Genomic DNA, 22202 nt, shown 5'->3' on the forward strand with positions numbered 1-22202 from the left:
GTTTAATTAACCTAAAGACTTCAGCCAATCTCAGATCTCAGTGGAGACCCAAAGCAATACAGTAGGGCTGGTCACTTCATTTTGACTGCGCATACTTTAAATTCTTTGTGTCATAGATTCAGCAAGGTGTGGGAAACATTCCTCAGAGATTGCAGTTCATGCTGACATGAGAGCGTCACACAGTTGGTGTGGATGTTTCAAATTCATGGATATATGAATCTGCCATTCCAGCACATGCCAAAAGTGCTCTACCGGACTGACATATGCTGACCGTGGAAAGTTGACAGTCAAGTTTGATCAAATTCATTATGGAGTACAGCAAGGCTCAGTGTTCGGACATGCAATTTTCAAGTTGTATGTGAATAAAAGCTTCTTATAGGAGATATACGTTAGAGATCATTTGAATGCGGTGTCTTGGCATACTATCCAAGTGGAAATAGTTGACTCTGGTCATAAAAGAATAGACATGGTCGCTAATGATACTCTAGTAGTCCCTAAATACTTGATGCAGCTAATTTAATCTTCATTTCTACAGAATAGCACTTTTAATAATGTCGAATGTGACAAAGCAACTCCTACAAGGCAGAATGGGTCCATTACGGTGGCCAGGGAGCTCACTATAGCGCACACTTAAAGAGTATTAGAGGCAATTTTATATACAGCCTATGAGTGTGTGGTTTTTGTCACCTCTCTCTCAGGTCATCCAGGCAGCGTTGTAGATGTACTTCCCCTGCAGTGACCAGAACATGCTCTCCTGTCTCCTGAATCAACACTTCAGCACACGGGTCAGCCTGGTTCAACAGCTTCATACCTCGCACCAGCTTCGGCATCTCACCTGCACACACACAAATGCATAAGCTCACGTTAATGTGACTCTAGATTCCATTTTGTGAACCAGTCCATGTGATGCAGTTTTGAGAAAAGACTGATGAAGGATGGAGAAAAGTAAACTCATAAATCAAAGTATTAAAAAAAGAGAGGTTCAATTTTGAATTATAATTTTAATCTTTTAACAATTTTTTTTAACTAATTTTAATTTTTAATTTTTACAACTAGCATAATTTTTTTTTAATAAAATTAATCAAATATAATCAGGCATTTTTGATAACTTACAATGAGCCCGTAACAGCGCTGTGGGGGAACTTTGGCCAAATAATCTTTGAAGAATTGTTATAACATTATTATACATCCACCTTAACCACATTTTACTGTTAGTATAATGTTCTTTTTCTGAAAGGCAGTGCTACTTTTACACCACACATAATGAGACACAGACCTTCCAAAAAGTTCAACCTTTTTCTCGTCATTCTTAAGAGCATTTCTATCAGTCTTAGAGATCATCAAGATATTTTCTGGAAAAACTGAGATGAGTCTTTGTTCTTTTTGCTCAAAAGGTTTTTGTCTTGAAACGGTCATGCAAACTATATTTTCCCAGTTTCCTTCTTAGGGTGGAGTCACAAACACTCACATTTCTTTAAGTGAAGTCAAGAACACTCACCATTTTTATGGTGAAGTCATGAACACTCACTTCTCTTATGGTAAAGTCCAGAACACACACCTTTCTTATGGTGGATTCATGAACACTCACCTTTCTAATGGTGGAGTCATGAACACTCACCTTTCTTATGGTAGAGTCATGAACACTCACCTTTCTTATGGTAGAGTCATTAACACACCTTTCTTATGGTGGAGTCATGTACACTCACCTTTCTTATGGTGAAGTCATGAACACACTTTTCATATGGTGAAGTCATGAACACTCGCCTTTCTTATGGTGGAGTCACTAACACTCACCTTTCTTATGGCGAAGTCATGAACACTCACCTTTCTTATGGTGAATAATTAACACACCTTTCTTATGGTGAAGTCATGAACACACCTTTCTTATGGTGAAGTCATGAACACTCGCCTTTCTTATGGTGGAGTCATGAACACTCACCTTCCTTTTGGTGGAGTCATGAACACTCACTTTTCTTATGGTGAAGTCATGAACACACTTTTCATATGGTGAAGTCATGAACACACCTTTCTTATGGTGAAGTCATGAACACTCACCTTTCTTATGGTGGAGTCATGAACACTCACCTTTCTTATGGTGAATAATTAACACACTTTTCTTATGGTGAAGTCATAAGCACTCACCTTTTTTATGGTAAAGTCATAAACACTCACCTTTCTTATGGTGGAGTCATGAACACTCACCTTTCTTATGGTTGAGTCATGAGCACTCACTTTTCTTATGGTGAAGTCATGAACACACCTTTCTTATGGTGAAGTCATGAACACACCTTTCTTATGGTGAAGTCATGAACACACCTTTCTTATGGTGAAGTCATGAACACACCTTTCTTATGGTGAAGTCATGAACACTCACCTTTCTTATGGTGGAGTCATGAACACTCGCCTTTCTTATGGTGAAGTCATGAACACTCACCTTTCTTATGGTGAAGTCATGAACACTCACCTTTCTTATGGTGAAGTCATGAACACTCACCTTTCTTATGGTGAAGTCATGAACATTCACCTTTCTTATGGTGAAGTCATGAACACTCACCTTTCTTATGGTGAAGTCATGAGCACTCACCTTTCTTATGGTGGAGTCATGAACACTCGCCTTAACTGAGGTAAGTGAGGCCTGCAGTTCTTTTGATGTTGTTGTGAGGTCTATTGTGACTGCTTGCATGAGCTGTCAATGAGCTCTTGGGGTAATGTTAGTCAAATTTTGGACCAAAGCAAGATATAAATACAAGGTTTAAATACTTTTACTTAGCAAGAACGCATTCTGACTGTTTTGGGTGCAAATTTGTACAGTTTTGGGTGCAAAGAACTTGACTAACATTAGAAGCAAGCCTCAAAAGAAAAACAACAAAATGATAAAAAATGCATGACGTGACCTCTATAAAACAGCCTGTTATTCTCTCTTCAAACAACACATCAAAGTGAGCAGTTTTGTGCACATATGGGCCCGACAGCACTAACACCAGCACTGACTCTGCTTTAATAAAGAGTGTTTTCTGCAGCACTGGCCCCTGCTGACCTCAAGACAAGCTGAAGTTAGACTTATGAAACAAACCCCTGAAAAGACTCTCACAATGAGCTCTGTGTGATTTTGCAGGATTCAGATCAGACTAAACTGAGAAATGTTTCACTTGCCCATTGACTAATGCGTCCCACGTGAGCGAGAGATGAGTTTCCAAGCCTTCTGTGACACTGCTAATGAGGATCACAACAGCACCTCTGAGTGAACTTTTATTAAAACACCTTTCTGAAGGACGTCTGCGCGTTAGGGACCCATGAGACATGATGATTTCATCTAAGCGCTCATGCTGATTCTTTATTTCTCAGTTATTCACCGACTCTATAGCCAGAACTAATGAGCTGCTCACATGCAGTATTGTGAACAATGCTAAATCAGTTTTTGATGATTTCTTTTGTGATTTTTTTGCAATAAAACTGACTGATTTTGTGATGGTAATTCCCAGAAATTTGTGGACAATTTAGCGATAAAAAATATATATATATATATATATATATCTTCTTTATTTTGGTCTCTTGTCAAGACAATATCTAAAACAGATCTAAAATGGTAGTGATTAAGCTAAAGGATGGTAGTATAACTCTAATCCTACTCAGATTTTGTTCCCATATGACATCATGTACCTCATTCAGGACATGCGCTCTGGCTTACCCTAACGTAATACACCTAACACATGGATTGCCATAAAACTCGACAATGTTTTCTCTCTTTATCTGGAGGGAAAGAGTTAAACAAAATCATTTATCGATTTGACGCACATAATGCCAGCCAAACATGTAAAGCTCAAATAATGTTCTTCAATTCGGTCACATCCAGCGGTCGTCATCCTTGAATCAATCTCCATCATTGTAAGCTGCTTGCTTTTCTGTCTGTTTCATTACTCCATTTGTTAGATGTTTGTTCACACTTTCTTTTGCAGTCTGAAGCACATCAAACACACAAAACGCCCTATTCGCACCTCAGGATGTCTAATGCAATCTTTGCATTGATTTTACATGTAAATCCCTTGTGGTTCATCTGCATCTGCTTACTGCACAGGCTGAAAAACAATTCTGCTCCAGATAATATAGTGATTGTGAGGGCGCAGGTGAGATGTCATTTTTATGTGCAAGATGTCATTTTCATGTGCGATGCATATGCGACGTTTATAAGTCATGTAAAACAATTAATTGCAAACTGAAATAAATATAAATTGACTTTAAGGTTTAGAATTTGATGTTTTATAAGATTATTTACAGTTTTACGACTATTTTATGCTAAAAATTATTTAGCAATATTGATTTGCAACATTTGTTGATTTTGCGTTGGATCACATATTCGCAAACAACTAGGGGGTCTGCTAAATGATAAAAAAACTGCACACACACATTTTTAAACAACAGAAAAACCAATAGACATACAATAAAATTATATTCATGAAAGTAAAAAAACAACATAAAACAGCAACTTTTAAAAAATACAATACGTAATTGAACTGTGTTCTTTTCATAACTTAAATAAATAAAAATGAAATAAAAAAGAAAAATGCATATATATATATACATATATATATATATATACATATATATATATATATATATATATATATATATATATATATATATATATATATATATATATGTATGTATATATATATATATATATATATATATATATATATATATATATATATATATATATATATATATATATATATATGGAAAAATAATTAATATCAAATTCAATTTTAAATATTTAAAATTTTATTTAATCAAACACCAAAAAAAACTTAAAAATAAAATATGCAATTACATGATGTGTCTTTATTACATACTATATAAATAAAAAAAGAAACGTACATTATATTTTTTAAATAAAATGATAGAGCGCAAACAGTAAAGTTATATACATGTATGTCTATGTATGTATATATTTGCTTTTTTATCTTATATGCAACCTATTTTGATTTATTTTGTAAAAGCATAAATGTAATGCTAATGAAATCATAACATACATCTAATGCCAAAATTATTAGCCCCCCTTTTTATTTATTTATGTTTATTTTTATAATTTTTTTATATTTCCCAAATGACTATTAGCAGAGCAGGGAAATTTTCACAGTATGTTAGATAATAATTTTTCTTTTGGAAAAAGTCTTATTTGTTTTATTTTGGCTAGAATAAAAACAGTTTTTAATTTTTTAATAAACATTTTAAGGTCAAAACTGTTAAGCTATATTTTTTTCGATATGGACCCACTTAGGCAAGTAATTCAATCTCAAGACCTACCATAATATTTTAATATGGAAAAATTGGTAGAAAAAAATGTATCCATTCAAAGTAGTCAAAATATACGGTATGTGGCTGTTTGGATTTTGCGATTTGATATACACAAAATGAGGCTCAAAGTAGAGATCTGCGCGGGACTAAATTTTGAATCCCGCTCCCGCCCGCACCCGCCAGGTTTTAGCCCGAACCCAACCGCTCCCGCTTATATTAAGAATTTGTTGTCCCGTTGCCCGACCCGCCCCGTTTTCTGGCCGCCGCGCCCGATCCTGCTAAAGAGAGGGGGAGAACAAAGCTGGAAATCACCCAGCTATACAGTCCAGACAGCCAAGCTGTCTGTATAAACACACACACACAGCACCAAGCACACACACACACACACACACACACAGACAAAGCTCTCTCTTTCTCATATGCGTGCGCACTAACACACACACAAGCACCAAGCAGAAACACAGGCGTTTGCTGTTATATCAAATCAAAGGGTTGTAATACCATGTATCAAGTAACAATGTAATACCAAAAGGTTTTATATAAAGGTATATAAATACTGAGTCGCGCCAGCTCCGGGCCGCAGCGCACATTACTCTCGGGCCGATTCCGGCGCGGATGCGGCAGCGTCGGCTCGCTTACGGCCGCCGCATCTGGCCCGATTGATTCGGGCCGGAATCAGGCAGTGAGTCCACAAGCATCCGGCCCGAGTCCGGCAGCCGGAGCCGGGCTGAGTGATACGTCTCCGGCAGGCGAGAATCTAGCCGGAACTGGCCCGAGTGTATTTAGCTATCTGGGAAAGCTCTCTCTCTTTCTCTCTCTCTCATTCGCATAGCAATATCCGCGATATTGCTAGACAGCCCGCTCCCGTCCCAAATTAAACCCGTTACCGACCGCTCCCGCGATTTATTCGGAAATTTAGACAGACCTCTAGCTCAAAGTGCTTTTAGTGGGATGCTGGCTGTAACTGTGATCATTGTTTTGTTGATGAAGATAATCTTCTTTTTTCAGAAGAGAATATGATCAACCTTTGTTGACATATTCAGAATGTTTTGTTGTCAGGTTTCATTTAAGTTTTAAGGGTTTCATGAAAAAACTAAACATCTTTTTGATCGACCACTACAAGCTGGGAAAACGTCAGATAAATATGCCAATGCAATTATTGTTATAGCTGAATAGATCTAATATTTACACATTTGCTTGAGGAAGGAATGATGGGGGTAGTTACATTACTATTACTATTTTCCATAACATCTATGCCCTTCCATAACAGTAGCTGAAGTTAAAACTAACAGATAGCACTATAGCTATTTATTGATTAGCAATCTGCCAATGTTGGGATGTAAAAAATATGGGACAACATATAGCTTAAAATGATAGAATACATAGCAAACATTAGAAAATATTAACAATAAAATAAAAGGTTTAGCCTATTAAAAACAATGGCCTTTACAGAAATTAAATAAAGCTATAAAATCTATTTCACCTTTTATTGTATTTGCATATTGATTTAAGTTACTATAGTTATTAAGTGAAGAGCAGCAAATTAATCTCTCATTGTGTTTTGTTTGATAACAGATGTGTTAATGTAAGAATGCACAGATCTATAATGAAGCATTCGACTACTTTAGTAACTGTTTGTGCTCATTAAAGAGAAAATTAATTGTGTTTAAAATAAAACGCGCAGGAGGGAGCAAAAAATTTAAAATAAAAATAAGCACTTTTCCGACGGTCCCTTACTGAGAGCTCCGCTCTCCCGGCTAAACGCAGATTGCGAGAGCTCAAACGGAGCAGTCCTCGTAATGTCAAGCGAGAAAAAAAAGAAAAAGACAGCTGTGAAACATAACCAGCTTTGTCTTTTTGTAGGAAACACACTTTAAATCTTTTAAGGTAAGAGGTTTTACTATTATGTTTAGAAATGTTGAAAAAATCTGCTCTCTGTTAAACAGAAATTGGGGAAAAATTAACAGGGGGATAATAATTCACGAGGGCTAACAATTCTGACTTAAACTTAAACTATATATATATATATATATATATATATATATATATATATATATATATATATATATATATATATATATATTATGTAAGGCTGCCTCCTTAATACATTGTGTAACATGAATCACTGCAAACAGGAAAAAAGCTTACTAAACATATACCTAAAAAGTTTCTATTACATGCAGAAGCACGACTAGCTCAAGGGCAGAGAAAAAATAACTGTTCTGAGCGACTTGTTCATTTTTACTGTTGAGTCATCGTGGTGATTCAATGCGCTCTTCCACACTTCTCTTATTTGTTATGTATTGTATGTGTTCCACAACGCTTCACCTGTCCCTGTGATGAAAACTAGTGCTCGTGTTGCATGTTTGAGCATCTGGTTTTACATACTTGGATGTTTGGGCTCGACTGCGACTCTGACGATGGGGGTGGCCTCAAAGTTAAGCGGTGTGAAAGGTGGACATGCTGGAGATGTGGAGATGGTGGCTGATTTCAGGATGACGTCCTCTAGGCCACCGATACCTGGAGAGACACAAACAACATTATAAACAACATTAACATACTGCAGCCAAAAGAGACATTGTCAATTGCAGCGCTCCATGATACACTGAAAAAACATTCCTTCATGCTGTCCCATCACACATTGATCAAGTTAGCCTAATCATTTTAACAAATATAAGTGCGAACGAACGAATGAACGCACGCACGCACGCACACACACACATATGTATATATACAAAAGATGTAACACAGACAAGTACATATATTTTAAAAGATGTTATATATATATATATATATATATATATACACACACACACACACACACAGTTGAAGTCAGAATTATTAGCCCCCTTGAATTATTAGCTGCCCTGTTTAATTTTCCCCCAAGTTATGTTTAACGAAGATATTTCTATAACACATTTCTAAACATAATAGTTTTAATGACTCTCTAATCTCAAATAACTGCTTTTTTATCTTTGCCATGATGACAGTACTTAATATTTGACTATATATTTTTCAAGACACTTCTATACAGCTTAAAGTGACATTTAAAGGCTAAACTAGGTTATAACAATGGTTTGCTCTGTAGACTATTGAAAGAATATATAGCTTAAAGGGGCTAATAATGTTGACCTTAAAATGTTTTTTAAAAAATGTAAAACTGCTTTTTTCTAGCTAAAATAAAACACATAAGACTTTCTCCAGAAGAAAAAAAAAAAAAAAAAAAAAAAATATATATATATATATATATATATATATATATATATATATATATATATATATATATATATATATATATATATATATATGTATGTATATAAAATAGAAGTGGGGCTTATAATTCTGATTTCAACTGTGTGTTTGTGTGTGTGTGTGTGTGTGTGTGTGTGTGTGTGTGTGTGTGTGTGTGTGTGTGTGTGCGCAGAATGTCCAGCCATCTGTTAGTGACCGCAGCAGGGCTTCTGAATGGCTGAATGAAAACAAAAAGAAGATTCTCAAGTGGCCTAGTCAAAGTCCTGACCTCAATCCAATTGAGATGCTGACATTAAAAAGGCAGTTCATGGTCGAAAACCCTTCGATGTGCTGAATTACAACAATTCTGCAAAGATAAGTGGGCCAAAATTCATCCACAGTACTGTAACAAACTTACTGCAACTATTGAAAATGTTTGATTCCAGTAGTTGCTGCCAAGAGTGGCCAAACTAGTTATTAGGTATAGGGGGTAAACACTTTTTCATACAGGGCTATGTAGTTTTGCATTTTGTTTTCCCATATTAATAAAAACCAAGACAATCAATCAATCAATCAATCAATCAAATCAAATCAAATCAAATCAAACCATCCACACACACAAACATAAGTTATGTACATTGAAAAAAAAAAAATATATATATACACAGACATATACCCACACACATAAAGCATTCCCATGGCTCAGCAGGTTGACCGTTTTTCTCTGCCCTCATGACCCACTCAGTGAAATCACATCTGACCCAAGAGTGTTTCCATCAGGAGAGTCGAGAGGTTGGTTTGTTTAGCCAATAAAGTCAAGAGCTTCTGTCACAGCCTGGCCTTATTAACAGCCCATTCCAGACGTGTCCATGAGCAAACACCTGGAGGCTGTTAAGACGCTAATAAAACCAGCTTAACTGTATTCAGAGCGCAGGGTTTATGAAGACTTCAGTCTGATGCAGATCTCCCACAGGATGACTTGATGTCAGAGTATGACTTCATCACTCATGGACATGTCAGAAAACTGAATATAGGAAAATAAACCATGCATGCGGAGAAGCATCGATCGACTGGAGATATGTGTGCTTGTCTTTTTTTTTTTTTTTTTTGCTTCAAACATGCAATGTGCAGCTGGATGCAGAATCCACACACAATATAAACTAATAATAAAAATAATAATAATAAAATAAAACTTTACATTATATATGTGAGAGACAACACATTCTTCCAACAAACTCCAGCTGGCCGTATACCATTCGTATACCGTTTGTTGTCGCCTTCTAAATAATGCTGCAAGCGGGATTAAAGGAAGTGATGTAGCCTAAAACAATTTTTATTAAAATATTACATTGAATTTATTTCAGAATATAACATGCCAGTAAGTTTTATCTTCATCCTTCTGCTAATGTAGATGCTGGACTGAAGCAGCTAAAATTCATTTACAATAAGGAAGTGCAGGGGGTTGCTGAGGAACTACTGGGAGATTGCAGCTGCTGTCTGGGCTTTCAATGCCGTTCTACACCTTCCTTTCTTCATGTGTTCAATACTTTGTCTCTGTGTCATTTGATCTTATTACGCATAACTTAATTTGCAAACTAATTAGTTTAGATTTTTTATACATTAATTTCTTTGGATGTTACCAACATTCGTTAAAAATTTACAGTCAACGGCACCTTTAGAAATATGTTTTCTAAGAAATGTAGTGACGTGTTCAATATTCCTTTTCAGTGTTGGGGGTAACGCATTATAAGTAACGGGCGTTAAGTAATAATATTACTTTTCCAAAGGAACGACTAAAGTAACACATTACTTTTAAAAATAAGCAATATTATTTGAGTTACTTTAAAAAAAAAAATATGCGAGTTTATTGGCTTTAAAAAACATATTGCGGAATAAAAATTACCCTAGGTTGAATCACACACTCAATGCTGCGAGGGAACAAACAGTCGACTCGCACTCATCATTATTTTCATCATCAGGTCTATTTTTTACACAGCAGATGAGTCCGTGTACTGTTCTGGTAACTGAATAACTCAGGATATGGGTTTATTTCGAGTCAGAGGGAGTATCAGGTATGTTAGTACTTACTGAAAATGCAAACTGTTTCACAACAACTTCATTCAATTTAATGAACTAGTTCGACCGGTTCACTTAGAAGATTCAGTTGAAACAAACGATTCATTTGCGAATTGTCTGTCATCACTAACGAAAGTCATAATGGCAGGCCGGAGACTTACATTTTTGCAATGGATTCTTGTTATTTTGAACTCATCGAAGAAAAGAAGTGAATTGTCACTAAGTGTAGATTATGTGTAGGTAAAACTCTTGACAACTGCAAGAAACATGACATCGAAAAAAAAAAGCATACGAAGCAATACATCCACACCCCACCTCCAGCTAAACAACAAATGATTGACATCAGTTCGCCTTCTCCAGGTAAAACAATAAATTTGACTAAACGAAAAAATAGTTGTTGCTTTTATTATTGAGGAGACGCAGCCACTGTCTACTGTTACTGCAGATGTGACTTTTTCTTTTTTGGGAAACGATTTACACATTTGTTAAGGCCACAAGAAGAAAAGTAATTATTGTATAAAGCTCAAAGATTTATTTTGATTTGGAGATGTTTTTTTATCATCTTACTGTTCATTTTGTTTTTAAACATTTTAACGGTTTAAATCTGCTTTTGCCTTAATAATTTATTCCATGGTAGTACTCTTGGCTTTATTGCAGTCTTTAACTCAATGGACAGTGAATGTACTTAACTAATAGCACAAAACATTCAAAAGTAGCAAACACGTTACTTTACATGCTTTCATTATTCTGTATATGGGCCATTCTTCAACTACGGGCACTTTTAGCCTTGTGAAGCTGAGTAAAAAAAAAAGAAACTTGTTTAAAATTACAATAACATAGCCTCATAAGTTTAAACAAATTGTCTAGGTTTAAGATCTGTAAGAGGACAAACTTAGATAAAAGGAGAACTTTTGTTTCCATCGTGAACTGAACAAATTCCACCAATTCTCAATATACAGATTTATTTGAAAGTGAAATAAATGATGGCAGTCAAACACTGTCCAAGATCATTTTTATATCTAGTTTAACCAAATCTTTCCACAATATATATAATAATTATACATTTGTCAATGAAATAAATTAGTTGTATGCTGAATTGTCACGCTCTAAAATTTAACATTAATTTGGTTAAGAGCTTATTAGAAAACAAATAAACTGAATTTGTATATTAAGTAGAGCATGAACTTATACATTGTGAATACACTTTTAATGTTTGATGAAAACTTATTATAGATTTTTAAAAAATGTGTGTGGTGGTGGAAATGACAGTGATGGAAGTGACATTTCAACAGTTTATTGTGAAAAAACTAAAAGTAGCTTCACCGATTAGCTTTGAATTGATACTAGCATTCCATGTATACAAAACACTCTTATTTACCTTCATTTTGTTTGGTTTTTTAAAAACATCTTTGAAGGTACAACATGTTTGGAAATGACGTAGAATAAATGTATTTCCTTATCAAGCAATATTTACCTTGATTTTTCTTCAAGTGTTGTTGATAAAAGTTTAAATTGCCTCCACCTTGAAGATATTCTCAGATGGCACTATTCATTTTCACAGAAAACATCTAAATAATCTTTCACACACACTTTTTAAAGCAACATTACAGTGTTGTGGTGGAAATGACACTGATACTGTGTGACAGCTATATTTTGTATAAAAAACAATATTGATAATAGTCTCACATTAATAACTATAAAATATTTAAATATTTTCACTAGTGCTTAATTAAGATACATTAATAGATACCATAATAAATAATATTTTAAAATGTTGTTTTCAGTGTTGAAGTTTAAAACTCTGGGTGTGCGACAAGGTGAAAACAGTGATTTTGATACCTAAAAGGTGAAAAATATACAATAGAAAGCTATAACATTTGTTTTAAGTAGGTTTTATTGTTAGTTTGACAAAGAAAGAGGAATTTGAACAAAATTTTATATATTTTTGAATATATGATCAAAGGACATAAAAGTGCCCGTAGTTGAAGAATTACCCATATACAGCATGTATAGCTCTGGGTTTAGAAATTTCTCAAAATATAATTATCCTACATTTTTTTAAAGGAAAATGAAGGTGTAGGTTATATAGGTGGTGGATGCAGAGCTTCTCTATAAAAAAAGGTGAAAAAACACCTGCAAGCTCTGAAAGAGCTCAAACCTCAGGTAAGAAAAAGTAACTCAAAAGAAAACAATATACTATACTAAAATAAACTACTTTCCATAAAAAAGTAACTAAGTAAAGCATTTTAGGGGGGGAGTGACTCAGTATTGTAATGCACTACTTTCTAAAATATCTTTCCCCAACATTGCTAATTTCCCCCACATATTCACAATTTTTAATGAAGAAAGCAACACTACCTTACTCTGGAGATAGTTTGGAGTTTAGTTTTTTTTTTTTTTACAAAAGTAAACATCTATTGCACTGCTAAATCAACTGAAAAGGTAAAGGTTGTAGAGCAAATGCAAAGTAAGATTCACAGTGGTTGAACAGCGAATGGCAGCGATTGCGTTTGTCCTGCTTTGACATTCTTTCTATAAGTGTTTGCATATGTCTGGATCTGGATGCAGCACAGATGCCTCGAGGTGTGGGAAAATGATACTGTCTCTTTAGTAAAAAACTAGTTAAAGCGGGAAAAACAGGGTTTTCGATCAATTGCTGGATAAAAATCGAATGAGCATTCTGATTGGCTATTCTACTGTCAGTTGTTTGTGTATATACTAATGTTGAATGCTTGAATCTTAATTCTTCTGGCTGATGGATGTGTGCAATTATTTTCAGTTCATTTCATCTTTATTTCTATAGTGCTTTTGTGCCAAAGCAACTTAAGTTTTAGTCAGTCGAAACTGTGTCAGTCCAGTTTTCAGAGTTGAAGTTCAGTTTAGTACCTTTCAGTGTGGTTTAAATTTCACTCAAAGTTCAAACACTGAAGAGCAAATCCATCGATGTGCAGCTAAAGTAGTTAAATAGGTTATATACCGCCTATACCATGGGTGTGCATTGTTTTCTAATAATTCAATGGCCCATCTTCAGTTTTTCCTTTATAAATGTTACATTGTATGTTTGACTGTTGTTCTACGCATCTGATTACCTGCATACATGTATTTTTTTTATGACACTCATAGCACATATAGAGTCCTCCTCACATATTTTGTACATATTTCTTAAACAAAAATCTGCCATACAAAAACAACCATCCGAGAGTGAAAAAAAATATGATTGTTTTTATTAAAAAATATAAATAATGGTCAAATGTTAAAAATAAACAAAAACATTTTATTAGTTACAATGTTTTTAAAAAGCATTAAAATGCAAAAAGTTACAAAAAGTAAAGATATTTAGAAATGTAAAGAAATTTCAATGGTTCTTTTTGACTAAAAATATTCTTCTTAAATATTTGGTTTCTTATAAATATAAGACAACAAAAAGAAATTAATGCAATAAAATGCACTTAAATTTAAAGATTTAAAGCTAAAAAACAACCTAAAATGTTAAATTTATAAACAAGTTTTAAATTCAAAATATTAATTATTATACATTATATAAATATAAAAACAATTCACGACATATTGCAGCTGTTGGACAACATAATGTTTTTTTTAGGCTTTTTTGGGCAAGAATGTTTAGATTGTACTTATGCAGTTTATTTATAAGGATAGTGCCTATTTTAAATATTTATAACTTTGGCAAGTCATTTCACTCAGCGGCCATCTTTGAAACGACTCTTGGGCAGTATGCTTGGGCATTCTGTCTGAATGGGAAAACATCAAATTCACCAAAACTGCCACGATTCTGGTTGGGGAAAAAGGATCGAGGACCCAATTGCAGATAAATAAGGATTTATTATAAAATAGAAATAAGATAAAGGCAAAACAAACTACCCCGAGGGGAAAAACAAACTTGACTGGGCTGGCAGAACAAAGCAGGACTGTACACAACAGGACAAACGAACTGGCACAGGACAGAAGACAGGAGGAGAATATAAGCAGAAGGAAATTAACACACAAACAGATTAACATAGTTAACTGATAATGGGTTAACAAGGAGGGTGGAACTAGACAATAGACGGGAGAGCACATGACACAAAGAGACAACACAAGCCACGCGCTCACATAAAACAAGACTAGAACACGCAGCCAATGAGAGAACTCATTAACCGCGTGTTCATGACAACACAAGCACACAAGCTGAACACAAGACACGAGATGGCATGAGATGCTTGGAATGAAACACCATGCTGCAGACAGACGAACATGAACACCCAGATGGGAGCGCGCACCTGCAAACACGCAAAGACCTCACGCACCCGCATCAAGTGGGGACGCGCATGGTCCATGCGTGTTCACAAATGGCGTTAGTGCAGAGACACAAACAATGACAAAACAAGTGCTCGACCCAAAAAAACTTGAGCTGAGCACAACAGGACAGGACTAGACAGAGCTAGTGTCCGGACTCTGCCACCAAAAAAACAACTTACAAGACCAGAGTGGCAGAACCCGGACAAAAGCTGCTTGCCAAGCTTGCTTTGAATTTCATATTACGAATAACCAATAAAATTAAACAACATCTGTCTTGTTAGTTTAATTTCTAAACATACAAACCACACAAAATCTGCAGAAACTCATTTCTAGTCCAAGCCCCTCCTCTATAGTATTGTCAGTCTACAGCGATCGATGATTGGCTCCTGTAATAGAAGGCGGGCTTTTTCACCATATAGCGATCGATGATTGGCTCCTATACTAGTAGACGGGGCTTTTTTCACTATTAAGGGGGTCACACACCAGAAGCGACGCAGCGCCAAGCATTTCAGAATTCTAAAAATAGGTTTCTATTAGGGTACACACACCGGTGCCGCATGTCAGCAGCTGTCTGCAGCACCCAGCCACGACTCAGGACACTGTTTGTATTTCTGCCACACCACAGAGCGACATCTGAATTTCAAGTTGAGTTTCAAATAATTGTGAAGTTTTAAATAAATAATAAAGTTTTAAATATAGTTTTAAATAACATGCGAATGTGCGCATCTGTTGTGCGATACTTCCATCTGTCATGTGCGCGATGTGTTGCGGCACTGAACGGTGCATCCGGTGTGACGCACTTTACACTTTCTTACATTCAAAACGATACGAGTGACATGCCTTGTGTATTATATAGTCTTTGGATAAGAACAGCAGTAATAGAGAAGGCTGAACGAGTTGGCTTTACTCTGTCCCTCCTCGAAACAAAAATACACTGCACAAAAATGACCATACAAGACTAAAATAAAATATGAAAATTGTTTTTTTTAACACCAGTGAAAATGTTAAAAATAAACAAAAACTTTGTATTCGTTACAATGTTTTTATACAGAAATAAAATGCAAAAATGCCACTGATATAAAATAAAGATAATTAAAAAAGTAAAGAAATTTCAAAGACATTTTTTGACTAAAATTAAAATTAAAACAAAAATATTCTTAAATATTTGATTTCTTATAAATATTAAGACCTAAAAAAAAATATTAAAAAGAAAACAAGCTAAGATTTAAGCAAAAAATAAAACTTAAAATTCATTAATTTATTTTCGGCTTAGTCCCTTTATTAATCTGGGGTCGACACTGAGGAATGAACCACCAACTAATGTTAACAACTTAGTAATGAAGCTAGAGTCACCGTACAGACACCCATGATGTGAATCAATGTCTTTTGTGAAGAGAATCTGATGCGCGAATGAACCAAGTAAACTCAAAATGTCACGCCTGATGCGAACAGAGCATAAGAACGATTCATTGATTTCTTAGAAATATAAGACAAAGAAAATAAATAAATTCATTAAAATAAATTAAGCTTAGATTTAAAGATTTAAAGCTAAAAAATCAAATAAAATATTCAACTCAATAGATTCGGAAATGAAGCACTAACAATTCAAATCAAAACACTTTGTGTTATATACACACTGTTGTCTTGTCTAGATAATGACAGCAGGAACAGAGAAGGCTGAATGATCTGAGTGGGGTTTACTCTGTCCCTCCTCCACAAACACTCTTTTAACCTGAGAGTCACTCGTTCATCACTGAAAGTCATGCCACATGCAGCGGTCAGTCTAGACACAAGAGCTCTTTGTTCGTGCGTGTGTTTGTGTGTGTGTGTGTGTGACTCTTTAATACATCCAGCCGAGCCCGCGGCACACTGCCATATTTATCCACAGCGCTGATGATTTCCTGCTCGTGTCGACCTCTCCCACACGCTCCTGCCTAAAAACACTGATCCAAGACCAGTTTTACCCCCATTCAACGCAGCACAAATCTGACAGCATGACTGATCTCAGAGCAGCAGCCCAAAGACACATTCAGTCTCTCTAAAAACAAGCAAATCCTTCACTCATTGGCATCAGATGGTGTTTTAATGATGGCTGCATAAATCCATCCTCCTGTAAACTTTTCACCTCACACATGCTTCTGATTTCCACACCACACAGACGCAGATACTGAGGGAGAAAACTGAGAAAATAAAGAAGAAGAAACATTTAAACGTGCATCTTCTGAAGAAAACACCAGTGCGACAGACATATTTACACAAATTGATAGAAAACAGTAAGCTAGCACGACAGCAAACTACAGTGCCAAGCAGAACAATAACTAGAATGTTAGCTAGCTAGAACAGTGACTAGAACAAACGCTTGCTAAAACAGTACAGAGAACAATAGCAAGCAAGAACTGAGAGCAATAGCTAGCAAGAAAAATGTCATATCTAAATGTCCATTTTCTGAAGAAAACACCAGTGCCACAGACATATTTAGACAAATAGACAGAAAACAGTAGCTAAAACGATAGCTAACTAGCACGACAGCAAACTGTAGTGCCAAGCAGAACAACAACTAGAATGCTAGCTAGCTAGAACAGTGACTAAAACAAACGCTAGCCAAAATAATACAGAGAACAATAGCTAGCAAGAATGGAGAACAATAGCTAGCAAGAAAAAATAAATATCTATTTGTCTATTTTCTGAAGAAAACACCAGTGCGACAGACATATTTACACAAAATAGACAGAAAACAGTAGCTAAAACCATAGCTAACTAGCACAACAGCAAACTATAGTGCCAAGCAGAACAACAACTAGAATGTTAGCTAGAACAATGACTAGAACAAAAACTAGCTAAATCACAACTGAGAACATTAGCTAGTAAGAATTAAGAACAATAGAAAGCAAGAATTTTTTTGTCTAAATGTCCATTTTCTGAAGAAAACACCAGTGCGAAAGACATATTTAGACAAATAGACAGAAAACAGTAGCTAAAACGATAGCTAACTAGCACGACAGCAAACTACAGTGCCAAGCAGAACAATAACTAGAATGTTAGCTAGCTAGAACAGTGACAAGAACAAACGCTAGCTAAAACAGTACAGAGAACAATAGCAAGCAAGAACTGAGAACAATAGCTAGCAAGAAAAATGTCATATCTAAATGTCCATTTTCTAAAGAAAACACCAGTGCCACAGACATATTTAGACAAATAGACAGAAAACAGCAGCTAAAACGATAGCTAACTAGCACGACAGCAAACTGTAGTGCCAAGCAGAACAACAACTAGAATGCTAGCTAGCTAGAACAGTGACTAGAACAAACGCTGGCCAAAATAGTACAGAGAACAATAGCTAGCAAGAATGGAGAACAATAGCTAGCAAGAAAAAAATAAATATCTATTTGTCTATTTTCTGAAGAAAACACCAGTGCGACAGACATATTTACACAAATAGACAGAAAACAGTAGCTAAAACCATAGCTAACTAGCACAACATCAAACTATAGTGCCAAGCAGAACAACAACTAGAATGTTAGCTAGAACAATGACTAGAACAAAAACTAGCTAAATCACAACTGAGAACATTAGCTAGTAAGAATTAAGAACAATAGAAAGCAAGAATTTTTTTGTCTAAATGTCCATTTTCTGAAGAAAACACCAGTGCGAAAGACATATTTAGACAAATAGACAGAAAACAGTAGCTAAAACGATAGCTAACTAGCACGACAGCAAACTACAGTGCCAAGCAGAACAATAACTAGAATGTTAGCTAGCTAGAACAGTGACAAGAACAAACGCTAGCTAAAACAGTACAGAGAACAATAGCAAGCAAGAACTGAGAACAATAGCTAGCAAGAAAAATGTCATATCTAAATGTCCATTTTCTAAAGAAAACACCAGTGCCACAGACATATTTAGACAAATAGACAGAAAACAGCAGCTAAAACGATAGCTAACTAGCACGACAGCAAACTGTAGTGCCAAGCAGAACAACAACTAGAATGCTAGCTAGCTAGAACAGTGACTAGAACAAACGCTGGCCAAAATAGTACAGAGAACAATAGCTAGCAAGAATGGAGAACAATAGCTAGCAAGAAAAAATAAATATCTATTTGTCTATTTTCTGAAGAAAACACCAGTGCGACAGACATATTTACACAAATAGACAGAAAACAGTAGCTAAAACCATAGCTAACTAGCACAACATCAAACTATAGTGCCAAGCAGAACAACAACTAGAATGTTAGCTAGAACAATGACTAGAACAAAAACTAGCTAAATCACAACTGAGAACATTAGCTAGTAAGAATTAAGAACAATAGAAAGCAAGAATTTTTTTTGTCTAAATGTCCATTTTCTGAAGAAAACACCAGTGCGAAAGACATATTTAGACAAATAGACAGAAAAAGTAAGCTACAATAATAGCTAACTTGCACGACAGCAAACTACAGTGCCAAGCAGAACAATAACTATAATGTTAGCTAGCTAGAACAGTGACTAGAACCAACGCTAGCTAAAACAGTACTGAGAACAATAGTAAGCAAGAACTGAGAAAAATAGCTAGCAAGAAAAATGTCATATCTAAACGTCCATTTTCTGAAGAAAACACCAGTGCGACTTAAACATATTTAGACTAATAGACAGAAAACAGTAAGCTAAAACCATAGCTGACTAGCGCAACAGCAAACTATAGTGCACTGTTATACAATGGTTCAGATCTTACCTCACTGACAGGTCATTCAGGGTGTCTTGGAGGGGAGAGGTGTCCAACCTACAGCATCTAAACACTGGGGTACCTCAAGGCTCTGTTCTTGGGCCACTTCTCTTCTCCATCTACACATCATCTCTAGGACCAGTCATCCAGAGACATGGATTCTCCTACCACTGCTATGCTGATGATACCCAGCTATACCTCTCTTTTCATCCTGATGATCCCTCGGTTCCAGCTCGCATCTCAGCCTGCCTGTTGGATATTTCACACTGGATGAAAGATCATCATCTTCAGCTGAACCTCGCAAAAACGGAAATGCTTGTAGTTTCTGCCAACTCGACTTTACACCATAACTTTTCAACCCAGATGGATGGGGCAACCATTACTGCATCCAAAATGGTGAAAAGCCTTGGAGTAACGATTGATGACCAACTAAACTTCTCTGACCACATTTCTAGAACTGCTCGATCGTGCAGATTCGCACTCTATAACATCAGAAAGATCCGACCCTTCTTATCTGAACATGCAGCTCAACTCCTTGTTCAAGCTCTTGTTCTCTCCAAACTGGATTACTGCAACTCTCTACTAGCTGGGCTTCCAGCTAACTCTATCAAGCCTCTTCAACTGCTCCAGAACGCAGCAGCACGTGTGGTCTTCAATGAACCTAAACGAGCACATGTCACTCCGCTGCTAGTCCGTTTGCACTGGCTGCCAGTTGCTGCTCGCATCAAATTTAAAGCTCTGATGTTTGCCTATAAGTGACTTCTGGCCTTGCTCCTTCTTATCTGCTCTCGCTTCTGCAGATCTATGTGCCCTCCAGAAACTTGCGTTCTGTGAATGAACGTTGCCTCGTGGTTCCATCCCAAAGAGGGAAGAAATCACTTTCGCGAACGCTCACGCTCAATCTGCCCAGTTGGTGGAATGAACTCCCTAACTGCATCAGAACAGCAGAGTCACTCGCTATTTTCAAGAAACGACTAAAAACTCAACTATTTAGTCTCCACTACACTTCCTAATCTGCAATTGCCTCTCTGAATATCACACTAACTGTACCAAAAACAAACAAACAAAAAAAACTAATACTACTAATACTTTCCTTCTTAGGGGAAGGGGGGGGGGGGAAGGGGTATTGTCATTCAACTTCACAATTAGTAGTGTTGCAGTATGGATTTGAATAATGATGGCTGGTTCCTGTACATGAAAGCTTAGATCTGCTTATCATAGTTTTGTTAACAGAGTTCGAGGTTTACTTATTATTCACATCTCACAAATGTTGATCTACCTTTACCATTGAACACACTTTGTAAAATTTTAATTAGAAGAGTCTCTTTAACAGTTATGCTTATTTTATTATGACGAGATCAGATATTTTGTTTAAATATTTTTGGTTTTAGACTTGCGAGGTTTAACAACCACAGTACTGTGGAGTGTCCTAATAAAGAAAGAAGTGTTTACCAGAGAGTCCTGGACTACTTGGATGTTCTCTCCGTGAGTAAGGTGTCTTTTAGATCTGCTACAATCAACATCTTCACGTCAAAACATAGTATCCTCCAGAGGCCAAGCCTGTAGTGAGAAATGAAATGAGCTACCCATCGATGAATTTGCTCTTCAGTGTTTGGACTCTCAGTAATGATTTTAAACCACACTTAACTGACCTGAACTGAACTTAAACACTAAAAACTAAACTACTCTGTTCTAATTACTATGACCATTTATGTGAAGCTGCTTTGACACAATCTACATTGTAAAATAGCTATACAAATAAAGCTGAATTGAATTGAAATCCTGGTACAACCAATAGTTCTTATGCACTCCACAGACACTCGCACAACACACTAAATTCCCTTTGTTTGAGTATACATTTTGATTTCCCCTCTATTTTTTGTCAAGTGATACAATTTGGGGGTATTTTGTTTTGCTGGTTGACGCTCATTTGGTATTTTTGTTAGTTTTTTGCTTTTGATCGGGACTGTTGTCAAATCGTGTCAGTCTTGTTATGAAAGTGATGTTTATTTTGGTTGTGCTTTTTCCCATTTGAAAGTAAAATGAAATAATACTAGACTTTAGGTCTTTGCTGTTATAAGATGTTGATTGAAGATTTCTTGTGTTTTGTGGTTTGTCAATTTTGTTGAGAAATATAACTAGAATAAACTGAATCTTACTTGTTTGATCATTAATTCCCATTCATTTTGTGTGTAACGATTATTTTTATTTATTTTTTTTTGTCTTTTAGCTACTAATGTTATCTGGGGGTAATGGTGCACAATTTAATATCTACATTTTTTGACAGGTTTCAAACCTGTGTGGCACCCGAACAGATCGTTACTTTAATCTTGGGTATTAATAGATTTGTGAAGTACAGAAGTCATTAATACTATTATTTTTGTTTTGTTTTCCGAGGTGAAATGGTGCATATTAACACACCGGGGGGGGGGGGGTGGGGGGGGGGGGGTGGAATGGACTTTTTTTTTTTTAAGGAGTGTCACGTGAAACCCAAGCTCATTCTGAAAACGTAGCCCCGCAGACGTTTCTGGAGACTGCAATTTACGTGCCCGGAGGAGGAGGAGCCACCCGCGGCGACGACCAGGTTCGAGTGCGGGAAAGAGCG

At 35.9% G+C, this 22202-nt stretch overlaps 1 protein-coding gene across 2 annotated transcripts in view; it reads right to left on the reverse strand.

Annotated features, from left to right (window-relative positions):
• Nucleotides 1–22202, reverse strand: part of efl1 (elongation factor like GTPase 1) — a 227601-nt gene that overhangs the window by 58804 nt on the left and 146595 nt on the right. For both annotated transcript variants that reach the window (XM_692092.10, XM_068222543.2), the window contains exons 16-17: nt 7684–7815; nt 688–835 (exon numbers count right to left, since the gene is read on the reverse strand). In XM_692092.10, the coding sequence (XP_697184.6) occupies nt 688–835; nt 7684–7815 (280 nt within the window). The remainder of the gene's footprint in view (nt 1–687; nt 836–7683; nt 7816–22202) is intronic.

Source organism: Danio rerio, chromosome 7 (genome assembly GCF_049306965.1).
Source record: "Danio rerio strain Tuebingen ecotype United States chromosome 7, GRCz12tu, whole genome shotgun sequence".
Classification (NCBI taxonomy): Eukaryota; Metazoa; Chordata; class Actinopteri; order Cypriniformes; family Danionidae; genus Danio; species Danio rerio.